The sequence below is a fragment of the Stomoxys calcitrans genome, chromosome 3 (assembly GCF_963082655.1).
Source record: "Stomoxys calcitrans chromosome 3, idStoCalc2.1, whole genome shotgun sequence".
NCBI lineage: Eukaryota > Metazoa > Arthropoda > Insecta > Diptera > Muscidae > Stomoxys > Stomoxys calcitrans.
The window spans coordinates 90,972,553-90,986,842 of NC_081554.1; the positions used below are offsets into that span (position 1 = coordinate 90,972,553).

General features: G+C 39.7%; 1 protein-coding gene across 1 annotated transcript in view; it reads left to right on the top strand.

Moving 5' to 3' along the window:
- Positions 1-397: 397 nt before the first annotated feature.
- Positions 398-14,290, top strand: part of LOC106087770 (C3 and PZP-like alpha-2-macroglobulin domain-containing protein 8) — a 40,786-nt gene continuing 26,893 nt past the window's right edge. The window contains exons 1-3 of the mRNA XM_013252924.1: positions 398-563; positions 624-1,041; positions 6,170-6,990. Coding sequence (XP_013108378.1) covers positions 496-563; positions 624-1,041; positions 6,170-6,990 — 1,307 coding nt within the window. The 5' untranslated portion in view covers positions 398-495. The remainder of the gene's footprint in view (positions 564-623; positions 1,042-6,169; positions 6,991-14,290) is intronic.

The following is a 14,290-nucleotide window of genomic DNA, read 5'->3' on the forward strand; positions in this document are numbered from 1 at the left end:
AAGTAGGGCCGAAGCAGAGATAAATAATCGATTAACCATCTTAAATTATTCGATTATTTATTTATGGAGATAACATTGTAGGATATTGTTCGGCTATAGACCTAAGACTGCCGCTGTTCCTTAGTGGAATGTTCTTGGGGCAAATTTGTAATTTGGCATTGATAGAGTACCGCCCTTTTTCTATCAGTGTACCGACTTTATTTCGAAGATTTGATTCTTTGGCTCGCAATCATAGTTCAAGTTCAACGATCAAGGAAAGAATCTTTATTTACTTGTGCGTTTTATTTTACGTGCATAAACCGATAAAAACGAAACTTCATAACCACAATTGTTTGGTATTCCAGCTACAGACACAGATGTTGCAAACCGAAAACAAATCACTTATAGCAGCCATCAAATGATGAAGTGCACAAAGACGAAATCAGGTTTCGCAGTTTAAGAGTGTTCTAGCTTATCAAGATAGTTCATTCAGTTGCTTTCAGAGGGTGAATCAGAATGTATCACTCCTCTGCGGCATTGTTTGTCGTATTATTTATTTTTGTTTATTCTGCCGGTGGCCAAAGGTAATATAAAAATAGTCAACAGATATTATACTTATAATTTTCTTTTTTTTTAATTTTTAGCTACTATTCAATAGTTGCCCCTGGCTCGATACGTTCCAATCGTAATTACTCAGTTTGCGTTTCACTACATGATGCCCCAAGGCCCGCTACAATACGCCTCACCCTGTACTCTCAGGCAAGCTCTTTGCGTTTGAGCCAAGATGTAACTCTGGAGCCATACGAATCTAAGCTGGTCGATTTCATGCCACCCAGAATTTTTCAAAAGTTTGATTATACCTTGGCAGCCGAAGGCATAAAGGGTATAACTTTGAACGAAAATGCAGAGTTATATGCTATTCCAGATGGGGGACCTCGAATCTACATAGAAAGTGACAAAGGCATCTACAAACCGGAAGATGTCGTACAATTTCGAGTCATTGTACTCGATGAGCATATGCAAATCACAAACATAGTTGAACCAATACGTGTGCAGATTTTGGTAAGTTTTAAAATACTCTTAATATTTAAAGCAGGATTTGCTCTGCTATTAGAGCGATATCAAGATATTGTCCGGGTTGGACCACAATTAAATTACATGTTGGAGACCTGTGTAAAATGTCAGCCAATTTGAATAAGAATTGTGCCCTTTGGGGGCTCAAGAAGTTAAATAGAGAGATCGATTTATATGGAAGCTGTATCGGGCTATAGACCGATTCAGACCATAATAAACACGTATGTTGATGGCCATGAGAGAATCCGTCGTACAAAATTTCAAGCAAATCGGATAATAATTGCGACCTCTACAGGCTCAAGAAGTCAAGATCCCAGATCGGTTCATATGACAGCTATATCAGGTTATGACCCGATTTGAACCTTATTTGACACAGTAGTTGAAAGTAAAAATAAAATACGTCATGCAAAATTTCAGCCAAATCGGATAAGAATTGCGCACTCTAAAAGCTCAAGAAGTCAAATCCCCAGATCTGTTTATATGACAGCTATATCAGGTTATGGACCGATTTCAACCATACTTGGCACAGTTGTTGGATATCATAACGAAATACTTCGTGCAAAATTTCAGGCAAATCGGATAGGAATTGCGCCCTCTAAAAGCTCAAGAAGTCAAATCCCCAAATCTGTTTATATGACAGCTATATCAGGTTATGGACCGATTTCAACCATACTTGGCACAGTTGTTGGATATCATAACGAAATACTTCGTGCAAAAATTCATTCAAATCGGATAAGAATTGTGCCCTCTAGAGGCTCAAGAAGTCAAGACCCAAGATCGGTTTATATGGCAGCTATATCAGGTTAAGAACCGATTTGAACCTTATTTGACACAGTAGTTGAAAGTAAGAATAAAATACGTCATGCAAAATTTCAGCCAATCGGATAGGAATGGCGCCCTCTAGAAGCTCAAGAAGTCAAATCCCCATATCTGTTTATATGACAGCTATATCAGGTTATGAACCGACTTGAACCATACTTGGCACAGTTGTTGGATATCATAACAAAATATTACGTGCCAAAATTCATTAAAATCGGATAAGAATTGCGCACTCTAGAGGCTCAAGAAGTCAAGACCCAAGACCCGGTTTATATGGCAGCTATATCAGGTTAAGAACCGATTTGAACTATACTTGGCACAGTTGTTGGATATCATAACAAAACACGTCGGGCAAATTTTCATTCCAATCGGATAAGAATTGCGCCTTCTAGACGCTCAAGAAGTCAAGACCCAAGATCGGTTCATATAGCAGCTATACCAGGTTATGGACCGATTTGAACCATACTTGGCAAAGTTGTTGGACATCATAACAAAATACGTCGTGCAAAATTTCATTCCAATCGGATAAAAATTGCGCCTTCTAAAGGCTCGAGAAGTCAAGACCCAAGATCGGTTTATATAGCAGCTATATCAAAACATGGACCAATATGGCCCATTTACACTACCAACCGACCTACACTTACAAGAAGTACTTGCGCAAAATTTCAAGCGGCTAGCTTTACTCCTTCGGAAGTTAACGAGCTTTCGACAGACAGACGGACGAACATGGCTGGATCGACATAAAATGTCTCGACGATCAAGAATGTATATACTTTATGGGGTCTCAGACGAATATTTCGAGTAGTTACAAACAAAATGACAAAATAGTATACCCCCCCTCCCATGGTGGAGGGTATAAAAATATCATTTGAGCTGCGAACCTGCAAGCAAAATCTTCGGTTACGGCATAGAAAATTTCGCTTAAGATATGTCTATTAACTTCATATGGTAAATAAAATTTTGCCAGAGGTGCATACTGCCCTTTACACTCAAAAACTATTCTTGACCTTACCCTTCTGGTTGTTCACACTCAACGTCCTCACGCGTTCCGTGATCGCCCGGATCTCTGCCTGCAGGTTCGCACTCTGCATTTGGGAACGGCTAGAGATAATTCTTTGAAATTGAAAATGTTTAGAGCTGTTATCGAGATCATGTGTAATATTTCAAAGCCCTAGGTAGTCCGGTAGCATTTTAAGAGTGTCCTAAAACTGGTCACCTCGGCATTTCGAAAAATTGTTCGGGATGCCAAATCTTCATTTGTGGTCCGATTTTCAAAATTCTTTTTTGCTCAACAGTGAAAATCCCGCTTGAAGTATATAACGACTTTTAGTTTTTCGTATTTTGCCCGTATTAATTGACATTTATATTTCAATTTTCATTTTATAAAAGAAGAAGAAAACAAGGCCAGGCCGAATCTTATATACCCTTCACCATGGATCGTATTTGTCGAGTTCTTTTCCCGGTGTCCCTTTTTAGGCAAACAAAGGAAAGGATAAAAGAAGAATTGCTCTGCTATTGGAGCTATATTAAATTATGGCCCTATTCGGACCATAATGGAATGAGACCATAGTAGAAGTCATTTTGTAAAATTTCAGCCAAATCGAATAAGAATGGCGCCCTTGAGGGGCTCAAAAAGTAAAATACGGAGATCTTTTTATAGCGGAGCTGTATTAGGTTATAGACCGATTCAGACCACATATGACACGTATGTTGAAGGTCATAGGAGAAGCCGTTGTACAAAATTTCACCCAAAAGAGATAGTAAATGCACCCTATAGATTTGAACCATACTTTGCACAGTTGTTGAAAGTCATAGCGAAACACGTCATGCAAAATTTCAACGAAATAGGAAAGGATTTGCGCCTTCGAAAGGATCAAGAAGTCAAGACCCAAGATCGGTTTATATGACAGCTGTATCAGATTATAGACCGATTTGAACCATATTTAGCACAGTTGTTGGAAGTCATGACGAAACACATCGTGCGAAATTTCAACCAAATCGGATAGGAATTGCGTTCTCTAGAGGGTTAAGAAGTCAAGACCCCAGATCCGTTCATATGACAACTATATCAGATTGTGGACAGATTTCAGCCAAATCGGATAAGAATTGCGCCTTCTAGTGGCTCAAGAAGTCAAAATCCAAGATCGGTTTATATGGCAGCTATATCAAAACATGGACCAATATGGCCCACTTACAATCTCAACCGACCTACACTAAAAAAAGTATTTGTGCAAAATTTCAAGCGGCTAGCTTTACTCCTTCGAAAATTAGTGTGCTTTCGACAGACAGACGGACGGACGAACGGACGGATGAATGGACAGACGGACGGACATGGCTAGATCGACATAAATCGAGGCTATAACAAGTTAAAGCTTGCTATGTTCGGCCGGGCCGAATCTTGGGACCCACCACCATGGATTCTGCTAAAATATGGGAGTTATATCTATTTTGACACCGAATTGGACCGTACTTGGTGCTGTTGTTGAGAGTAATAACAGAACACTATATGCAAAATTTCAGCCAAATCGAATAAAAATCGCGGGTTGTAAGGCCTCAAAAAGTCAAATCGGGAGATCGGTTTATACTGGAGCTACATCATGTTCTTGACTGATTTGATCCGTACTTGGCGCAATTGTTGGGAGTTATAACAGAACACCATGTACAAAATGTCAGCCGAATTGGATGAAAATTGCGGCTTCCGGGAGCTCAAGAAATCAAATCAGGAGATCGCTTCATATGGGGTCTATATCAGGTTATACATATATTTAAACCGTACTTGGCACAGTGGTTGAAAGCCATAACAAAACACTATGTGCAAAATGTCAGCCAAATCGGATCAAAATTGAGGCATCTATGGCCTCAAGAAGTCAGATCGGGAAATCGATTTCGATTTGGATCGTCTTCGGCACAGAATACTATGTGCAAAATTTCAGCTAAATCGGACGAAAATTGTGGCTTCCAGGGGCTCAAGAAGTCAATTCGGGAGATCGGTTTATATGGTAGCTGTATGCAAATCTGTACCGATATGGTCCGACACCAATATAAAGTATTTGTGCACATAGCTAGTTCGAATCAGAATTTTGAGACGATCAAGAATATATATACTTTATGGGGTCCTAGATCAATATTTCGAGATGTTACAAACTGAATGACGAGATTAGTATACCCCAATCCAATGGTTGTGGGTATAAAAATATATATGAGGAATTAAAAATGGAAAAAGGCGATTTGTGGTTTTGGAGATTTGAAAATGAAAAGTACTTCAGATTAATGTTCCTTGGCTCAAAACTAGGTGGGTGCGCCCTATGAAGTGCACTTTCCCCAAGATCTCCTTACTTCGTTTGTAACACTGCGAAATATTTATGTTCGAGACAATCTAGAAAGACAAAGTTTAGATGAAATTTTCTATAAGACAAAATTTCAATGAGATTTTTTCTAAGGGCAAAATTTGGATGAAATTTGTTCTAAAGACAAAATTTCAAACTATTTTTGAAAACAAAATTTAAACGATTTCAATGAATGAAATTTTTTTTGAGATAAAATTTCAATGACAATTTTATACCCACCAGCGAAGGATGAAGAATATATCAATATATCAAATATCAATTTCCGACCCTATAAAGTGTATATAATCTTGATCAGCGTAAAAATCTTCGATGATCTAGCCATGTCCGACCGTCTGTCCGTCTGTCTGTTGAAATCATGCTACAGTCTTTAAAAATATAGATATTGAGCTGAAACTTTGCACAGATTCTTTTTTTGTTCATAAGCAGTTTAAGTTCGAAGATGGGCCAGTCGACATCTTTCTTCAATTGTGTTCAGATCGGTTCAGATTTGGATATAACCGCCATATAGACCGAATCGCCGATAAAGGGTCTTTGGCCCATAAAAGCGACATTTATTATCCCATTTTACTTAATTTTGGGACAGTGAGTTGTATTAGGGCAGTCGACACTTTTCTTCAATTTGGCCTACATCTGTCTAGATTTGGATATAGCTGCCATATAGACCGATCTCTCGATTTAAGGTTTTGGGCCCCATAAAAGGCGCATTTATTGTCCGATTTCGCCGAAATTTGGGACAGTGAGTTGTGTTAGGCCCTTCGACAGTCCTCTTTCATTTGGCTCAGATCGTTTATGCATTTTTCACCGGACTATGACGAAATTTTAATATAATTTTTTCTAAAGACAAAATTTCTGTCAACATTTTTTTAGAGACAAGTTCTTAGTGAATCTTTTTCTAAAAACAAAATTTTAATGATATTTTTTCTGCCAAAATTTTTTGCTCTTCCCAACAGGATGCCCAACGCAATCGCGTTAAGCAATACAAGGACATAGAACTAGAACGAGGTGTTTTCGCGGCCAAGTTTCAGCTTTCTAAGCAACCCATACTGGGTATATGGTATATATCCGTTCACATTAGCGGGAAATATGACATGGACAGAGAATACATATTTAAGGTGGAGAAATATGTCTTACCTAAATTTAGCGTACACATTGAAAACGACAGAAATGTGGCAACAACAAGTGATAGGTTGCAAATCACCGTCTATGGCAAATACACATATGGCAAGTATGTCCAAGGAAGAGTTGACGTTTCCTTGCAGGAGTATCCTGGAAGTTACCTCTCCTCAAAAAACCAAACTGTTGAAATCATTGATGGGGAAGTGAAAAAAGATATTTTCTTTGATATGCAAGAATTGCAAGATACATCCAAGTACTACATTTATGCGACTTTGACTGAAAAACATACAAATGTAAGCGCAACGGGAGAGAGCGAAGTCTATTTGAAATATAACACCTTTGACCTCTTTATACCGGAGTCAGGAATAGTATTTTGTGATAAGAAACCATGCCGTTTTGAGCTGCATGTTAAGACTTGGAAAGGAATTCCTGTTCGAGATCGTTCAACACCGGCCACTATGCATATTGATGAAAAAGAATATTCATCTCTCTTGAATGAAAATGGTGTAGCATTTTTTGAGTTCGACTATGAACCTACATCAAATTTCCGTTTTAGTTATAATGGTACATCAATTTTCTTCGACAATGTATTTGTTGAAAAATCCAGTGATTACTTTGACAATACCAGTTGCATTATTAAAATGAGATCCAAAAGGTAAGTAATCTTTTTGAATAATTTTTTATTGTTATAAGTTACTACAAGCGTTAAATTATGACATATTGTATGTCTATTCATCATGGTCAAAATTTATATTTAGCAAAATGTTAATTATACCCACCACCGAAGAAACACATCGAAATATCCATTTCCGACCCTATAAAATATATATATTCTTGATCAGCGTAAAAATCTATGGCGATCTAGCCATGTCCGTCCGTCTGTCCATCTGTCCGTCTGCCTGTTGAAACCACGGTACAGTCGTTAAAAATAGAGATATTGAGCTGAAATTTTGCACAGATTCTTTTTTTGTCCATAAGCAGGTTCAGTTCGAAGATCGGACTATATCTTGATATAGCCCCCACCGATCCGCCGATTTAGGGTCTTAGGCTCATAAAGCCACATTTACTATCCAATTTGGCTGAAATTTGGGAAAGTGAGTTGTGTTGGGCCCTTCGACATTTTTCTACAATTTGGCACAGATTTGGATATAGCTGCCATATAGATCGATCTCTCGATTTAAAGTCTAGGGCCCATAAAAGGTGCATTTATTGTCCAATTACGCCGAAATTTGGGACAGTGAGTAAGGTTAAGCCCCTCGACATCCTTCTGATCGATCCAGAGTTGGATATAGCTGCCATATTGACCGATCTCTCGATTTAAGGTTTTGGGCCCATAAAAGGCGCATCTATTGTCCGATTTCGCCGAATTTTGGGCAGTGAGTTGTGTTAGGCTCTTCGACATATTTTTCCAACTTGGCCCAAATCGGTTCAGATTTAGATATAGCTGTCATATAGACCGATCTCTCGATTTAAAATCTTGGGTCCATAAAAGGTGCATTTATTGTCCAACTCCGCCGAAATTTGAGACAGTGGGTTAGGTTAAGCCCCTCGACATCCTTCTGATCGGTCCAGAGTTGGATCTCTCGATTTAAAGTCTTGGGCCCTTAAAAGGCGCATCTATTGTCCGATTTCGCCGAAATTTGGGACAGTGAGTTGTGTTAGGATCTTCGACATCTTTCTGCAATTTGGCCCAAATCGGTTCAGATTTGGATATAGCTGTCATATACCCCGATCTCTCGATTTAAGGCTTTGGCCCCATAAAAGACGCCTTTATTGTCCGATGTCTCCGAAATTTAGGACAGTGAGTTAAGCAAAGCCCCTCGACATACCTCTGCATTATGGCACAGATCGGTCCAGCTTTAGATATAGCTGCTATGTGAACCGATCTCTCGATTTAAGGTTTTGAGCCCTTAACAAGTAAAAGCGTACTAAGTTCGGCCGGGCCGAATCTTATATACCCTTCATCATAGATCGAGTTCTTTTCCCAATATCTCCTTTTAGGCAAACAAAGACTAAAAGAAAATAATTGATTTAAGTTTGGAGCTACATCAAGTTAAAGTCCGATTCGGATCATATTTGAATTGAACCATAGTAGAAGTCATTGTGTAAAATTTCAGCCAATTCGAGTAAGATTTGCACCCTTTAAAGAAGTAAAAAGAAGAGATCGGTTTATATGGAAGCTCTATCAGGCTATAGGCCGATTCGGACCATAATTGACAAGTATGTTGAAGGTCATGGGAGAAGTGGTTGTACAAAATTTCAGCTAAATCGGATGGAAATTGCGCTCTCTAGAAGCTCAAGAAGTCAAATCCCGAGATCGGTTTATATAACAACTATATCAGGTTATGGACCGATTTGAACCATACTTGACACAGTTGTTGAATAGCATAACAAAACACATCGTGCAAAATTTCATTCAAATCGGATAAGAATTGCGCCTTCTAAAGGCTTAAGAAGTCAAGACCTAAGATCGGTTTATATGGCAGCTATATCAAAACATGGACTAATAAAAAGTATTTGTGCAAAATTTCAAGCGGCTAGCTTTACTCCTTCGAAAGTTAGCGTGCTTTCGACTGACAGGCGGACGGACGGACAGACGGACGGACATGGCTAGATCGACATAAAATGTGACGACGACCAAGAATATATATTATATTAGACGAATATTTCGAGTAGTTACAAACAGAATGACAAAATTAAGTAGTATACACCCATCCAATGGTCAAGGGTATCAAAAGCGCATTTATAGTCCGATTTTGCCAAAATTTGGGACAGTGAGTTGTGGTTGGCCCCTCCACATCTTTTTTCAATTTGGCTCAGATCGGTCCAGATTTGAATATAGCTGCCATATTGACCGATCCGCCGATTTGGGGTCTTAGGCCCATAGAAGCCACATTTATTATCAATTTCGCTAAAATATGGGACAGTGTGTTGTGTAAGGCCTTCGACATCTTTCATCAATTTAGTCCAAATCGTTCCAGATTTGGATATAGCTGCCATATAGACAGATCTCTCGATTTAAGGTTTTGGGACCATAAAAGGCGCATTTATTGTCCGACTTCGCCGATTTTGGGACAGTGAGTTAGGTTAAGCCTCTCGACATCTTTCTTCAATTTGGCTCAAATCGGTCCACATTTGAATATACCTGCCATATAGACCGATCCGCCGATTTAGGGTCTTAGGCCCATAAAAGCCACATTTATTATCCGATTTTGCTAAAATTTGGGACAGTGAGTTGTGTTAGGCCCTTCGACATCTTTTATCAATTTGGTCCAAATCGGACCGGATTTGGATATAGCTGTTATATTGACCGATCTCTCGGTTTAAGGCTTTGGGCCCATAAAAGACCCAATGTCGCCGAAATTTGGGACAGTTACTTATGTTACGCTTTTCGACATCCGTGCCGTATGGTTCAGATCGGTTTATTTTTAGATACAGCTACTTAAAAAGCCTTTTTACAAGTTCTTCGGGGAAAAGATAAGTTACTTACTGCTTCTTTTGGGTGTTTTCGAAACAAAATCGAAAGATTGTTTAATGACCCAAATCGAAACAAACCATACCTGGCATATCCATTTGGAGGACCTATTTGAACTCAGAATTTCAAATTTTAATCTAATCAGGTTAGAATTGCGTTCCCAATGTCAAGGAGTCAAGTCGGGAGATATGGACCGATTCGAACAGTACACGGCATATACCAGATTATAAACCGATTTGAATCATACCTAACACAAGTATTGGAAGTGACACCAAAACACCACGTGAAAAATGTCATCCAAATCGGATGAGAACTGCACTATATCAGCACATTCCAACACAGTTGTTGAAAGTCAAGAAAGTTGGAAGCTCAAGAAGTCGAGGCCCAAAATCGATTTATATGGCGGCTATATCAGGTTATGGATTCGGCCCAGATGTTGGAAGTCATACCAAAACAGCTATATCAGGTTACAAACCGATTTGAACCATAATTAGCACAGTGGCTGAGGATGATACCAAAACACCACGAGCAGAAATCGGATGAGAATTGCACCCTCTAGAAGCTTAAGAAGTCAACATTCAAGATCGGTTTATATGGCGGCTTTATCAAAACATTCACCGATTTGGCCCATTTACAACCCAACCGACCTATACTAATAAGAATTATTTGTGCAATATTTCAAAAGCCTAGCTTATTATTTTAAATACCAGACGAAAGAGACTATTAGGAATTGATGGCTCCACGTTTGTAGTCTTGTCGTCGGGGCAAAAGTTTTGTTTAGCAAAACTTCTTAAAGTATTATATAACAAAATGTTTTTTTATATTTTTGTGCGTGTAAAAACGCGCTGAAAATTAAAAATATTATATATTTATTCTGTGGCCAAAGATCATTAGCATGTGTTGGGGTGTTCATACAAATGCCAATTCTGGGAATCAATTGTTGAACAAAACGAACTGAGGTTAGTCATCACAATTATTTTCTGCGGTGTTTGTTTTAATTCATTTGTGGGGTGAAAAGTTCAAGTGATTACCAGAAAGGTATTAAAACAATCTAGGTTTGGTACCAAATCCAATTAAAATTTGGAAGTAATCTTGTCGTGTCCCGCGTCGGCCGGCATAACTATGAGCACCTCACAGGCTGGAATTTTGAGCTCCGATTTGTCAAGGACGGGACGGGAAGTCTAGCTGAAATCTACCGGGCGCCACCACAGGTTGCGGATAGTGGAAATTTTAATTTTTATGCGGAGTAGCTTCGAATGCGGCAGCGGGCAGTCAGCGATTACGAGAGGAGGGTCTCAGTGAGGGGTCAGGTAGCACTGGCTCTTATTTAAATACTGAGCGCCAATGATACTCGAGATAACAAGGCTTGTTATCGGCGCCTTTAAATAACCAATTACCAACATTAGCGTCTGTTCCTAGGTTAGGTGCGGCTGGAGGCGAGTGTCGGATCTTGGAGCAAGCGGCTTGCGACATCGAGTGATACACGTGCAATCCCACAAAACCCATGCGATTGGGGCGCTGGGCCAATAACCCGCCTCCGGAATATTATAAGAAAAATAAGATTAGTAAGAACTAACTGCCCTAACGTTGTCGACCTACGCAAAACGAGAAAGATCATGATTGGCGTATCTGCTTCTGGAATGTCCACACTCTCTATAGAGAAGGTGCAGTATTGGCACATCGCATTGACGGATGTATTAGAAGAGGTTAGGTTAGGTTTGGTGAAGAACTATTCTATAGTTGCCATGACATGAGGCATGAATTTGGCTGTGGATTTGTGGTTAGTCGGCGAATGAAACACTTTGTCTCCATCTTTATTCCGGTTGATTTGCGAATTTAGCTTATTTGTGCCCATTCTCCGATGGAAGACAAGGGCGAACAGACCAAGGATATTTTCTACGAGCGCCTAGGGAGAGAATACGATCGCTGTCCCGCCCATGATATGAAATTCGTTCTAGGGGATTGTAATGCGAATATAGAGAATGAAGACATCTTTGGTCCAACAGGAAGCTGGACATTGAAAAGCTGCAAACACAACTGATGGCAACGGCATAATCCAATCGAATCGATTGACAATCCATTGCGCACTCCATGGAAAAAGCCGCATCCATCGGTACTTCGGCGCCGGAAGCCTCCCCAAGAAACACATGGTACGACCAAGAGTGTAGAGATGCCACTGAAACCAAAAATGCGGCATACAGAGCAACCCTGCAATCAGTAGCAGAGGTATCGGGAGAAAACGAGAAGGTCTTTTCTAGTCCGAAGAAGGAAAAGGTAAGACGTGAATGTGAACGAATTGAGATGTACAGGAGTCAGAATAAAGTTCGGAAATTTTACCAAAGAATCAAGCATCAAACCTATGGCTTTGGTATAGGCACATCCTCCTCCAGAGACAAAGAAGGAAACCTAGTTACTGATACAGATAATGTGCTGAGGTCACTGATGATAGTATAGAATGAGGTCCAAGTAGCGGTGACCCGATTGAAGAACAACAAGGCAGCAAGAGCCAACGGGTTACCCGCTGAACTATTTAAGATCGGATGCGACACGCTGGTGCATACGCCTTGCACCAGCTTGTCTGCGCAATCCGGTTAGAAGAACGCATAACGCATGATTTGAACTTAAGCGTACTACGTCCCGTACACAAGAAAAGAGACAAGACAGAATGTGCCAACTACAGAGGAAGTAAACTCCTCTCCATCATATAGAAGATACTTTCGAGCGTACTGTGTGAAAGTTTATTACCTAAATTCAATGAGGTAATCGGGTACTATCAAGGCGCCTTTAGACCTGGTAAATCCACCCTAGGCCAGATATTCACACTGCACCAAATCCCGGAAAAGATCAGAGAAGGACAAATCAACACCTTCTATCTCTTTTTTGACTACAAAGCCACTTTCGATAGCCCCGTACGTTCAAAGGTATTTCAAGCCATGTCTGGGTTTGGTATCGCTGCAAAATGAATAAGACTCTGCAGTATGACACGTTCCTCAGTTAGAAAAGGAAAGAATCTCTCCGAACCATTGAATACCAAACGAGGTTGCAGACAAGGAGATAGCTTATCGTGGGATCTCATTAATATCCTGCTGGAGAAGATTATACGTGATGCAGATGTGAATAGATATGGCACACTACTCACAAGACAATACATGCTACTCGCCTATGCCGACAACATCGATATCATGGGTCGGTCACCGAAAGTAGTAACTGCAGCCTTTGAAAGATTTGAAAGGGAATCAGGGGAAATGGGTCTGGCAGTAAATGGAGATAAAACGAAATGGTTGGCATCAACTCCTAAAATGCAATGTGCTACCGAACAGATAAAGAAAATGGAGAAAAGTGGAACCACAACTTTCATTAAGTCAGCCATTTTATTTACCTAGGCACCGCCATAGCCGAAATGAATGAAATTAATATCAAAACTTTTAAGCGAAGAATAATACTGGCATACAGGTGCTATTTTGGATTTAGTAAGCAGTTTAGAAATAAGGCCACCTATCCACAGACGAAGATCACACTATACAAACACTGATACTACCCGTGTTGCTATATGGTTTCGAGGCATGGGTACTTGTGAAATCAGACGAGGCAGTGCTTAAAGTATTTGCGAGAAATATTCTTCGTAAAAGTTATGGGACAGTTTGCATTGATGGAGAGTATCGGCGTCGTATGAACCATGAACTGTATGAGATGTATGACGACATTAGCATAGTCAAACGTATCAAAATACAACGGTTGCGTTGGCTAGGCAATGTTGTCAGAATGAACGAAGAAGCTCCAGCGAATAATTCTTTTGAAGGCGTTCACGATGGTAGACGCAAACCTGGACGGCCAAGAGCCTGATGGAAATATCAAGTGGTTAGAGACACCTTGAAAATTGGTGTCAGAGATTATAGAAGGAGCGCAGAAGATCGAGATGCTTGGAACACTATTCTACGTTCGGCTAATGAGACAAATGTTATGTCATAGCCGCTTAAAAAAAAAATAGGAACGCAACACCTGTTTGGTACTATATTTAATACCAAACGGTAATTATCGTTTATCATTTTGTCTATTACAGGTGGTATTGTGTTGATATCATACTCCGTTAGGTTATATTTTCCCACCAGAGTACTTATGAGATCTTACACCAATATTTGTATGTAACGTGATAAGGAAGTTAATAAAGGGTGATTTTTTTACCGGTTAAATTTTTTTGGAGTGGGAACACTGGTTAATAATTGCGTCCAAACATCATCTATGAAAGTAAAAAGAGTTCAGTTTACCCTGCCATTTTATCATGGAGAAACTCATTTACGGGCAACGACTACAAATCGTTGAAATTTGTTATCAAAATTCGTGTTCTGTGAAACAGGTCGATGAACATCCATAACTTTATCGAAAAATGGAGTTCACCGATGCATCCCGAACAAACTTCAGTTTGGTTTGTTTAATGGATTGGTGATATGATTGGCCCAGTTTTCTTCAAAGACGGCCGTGA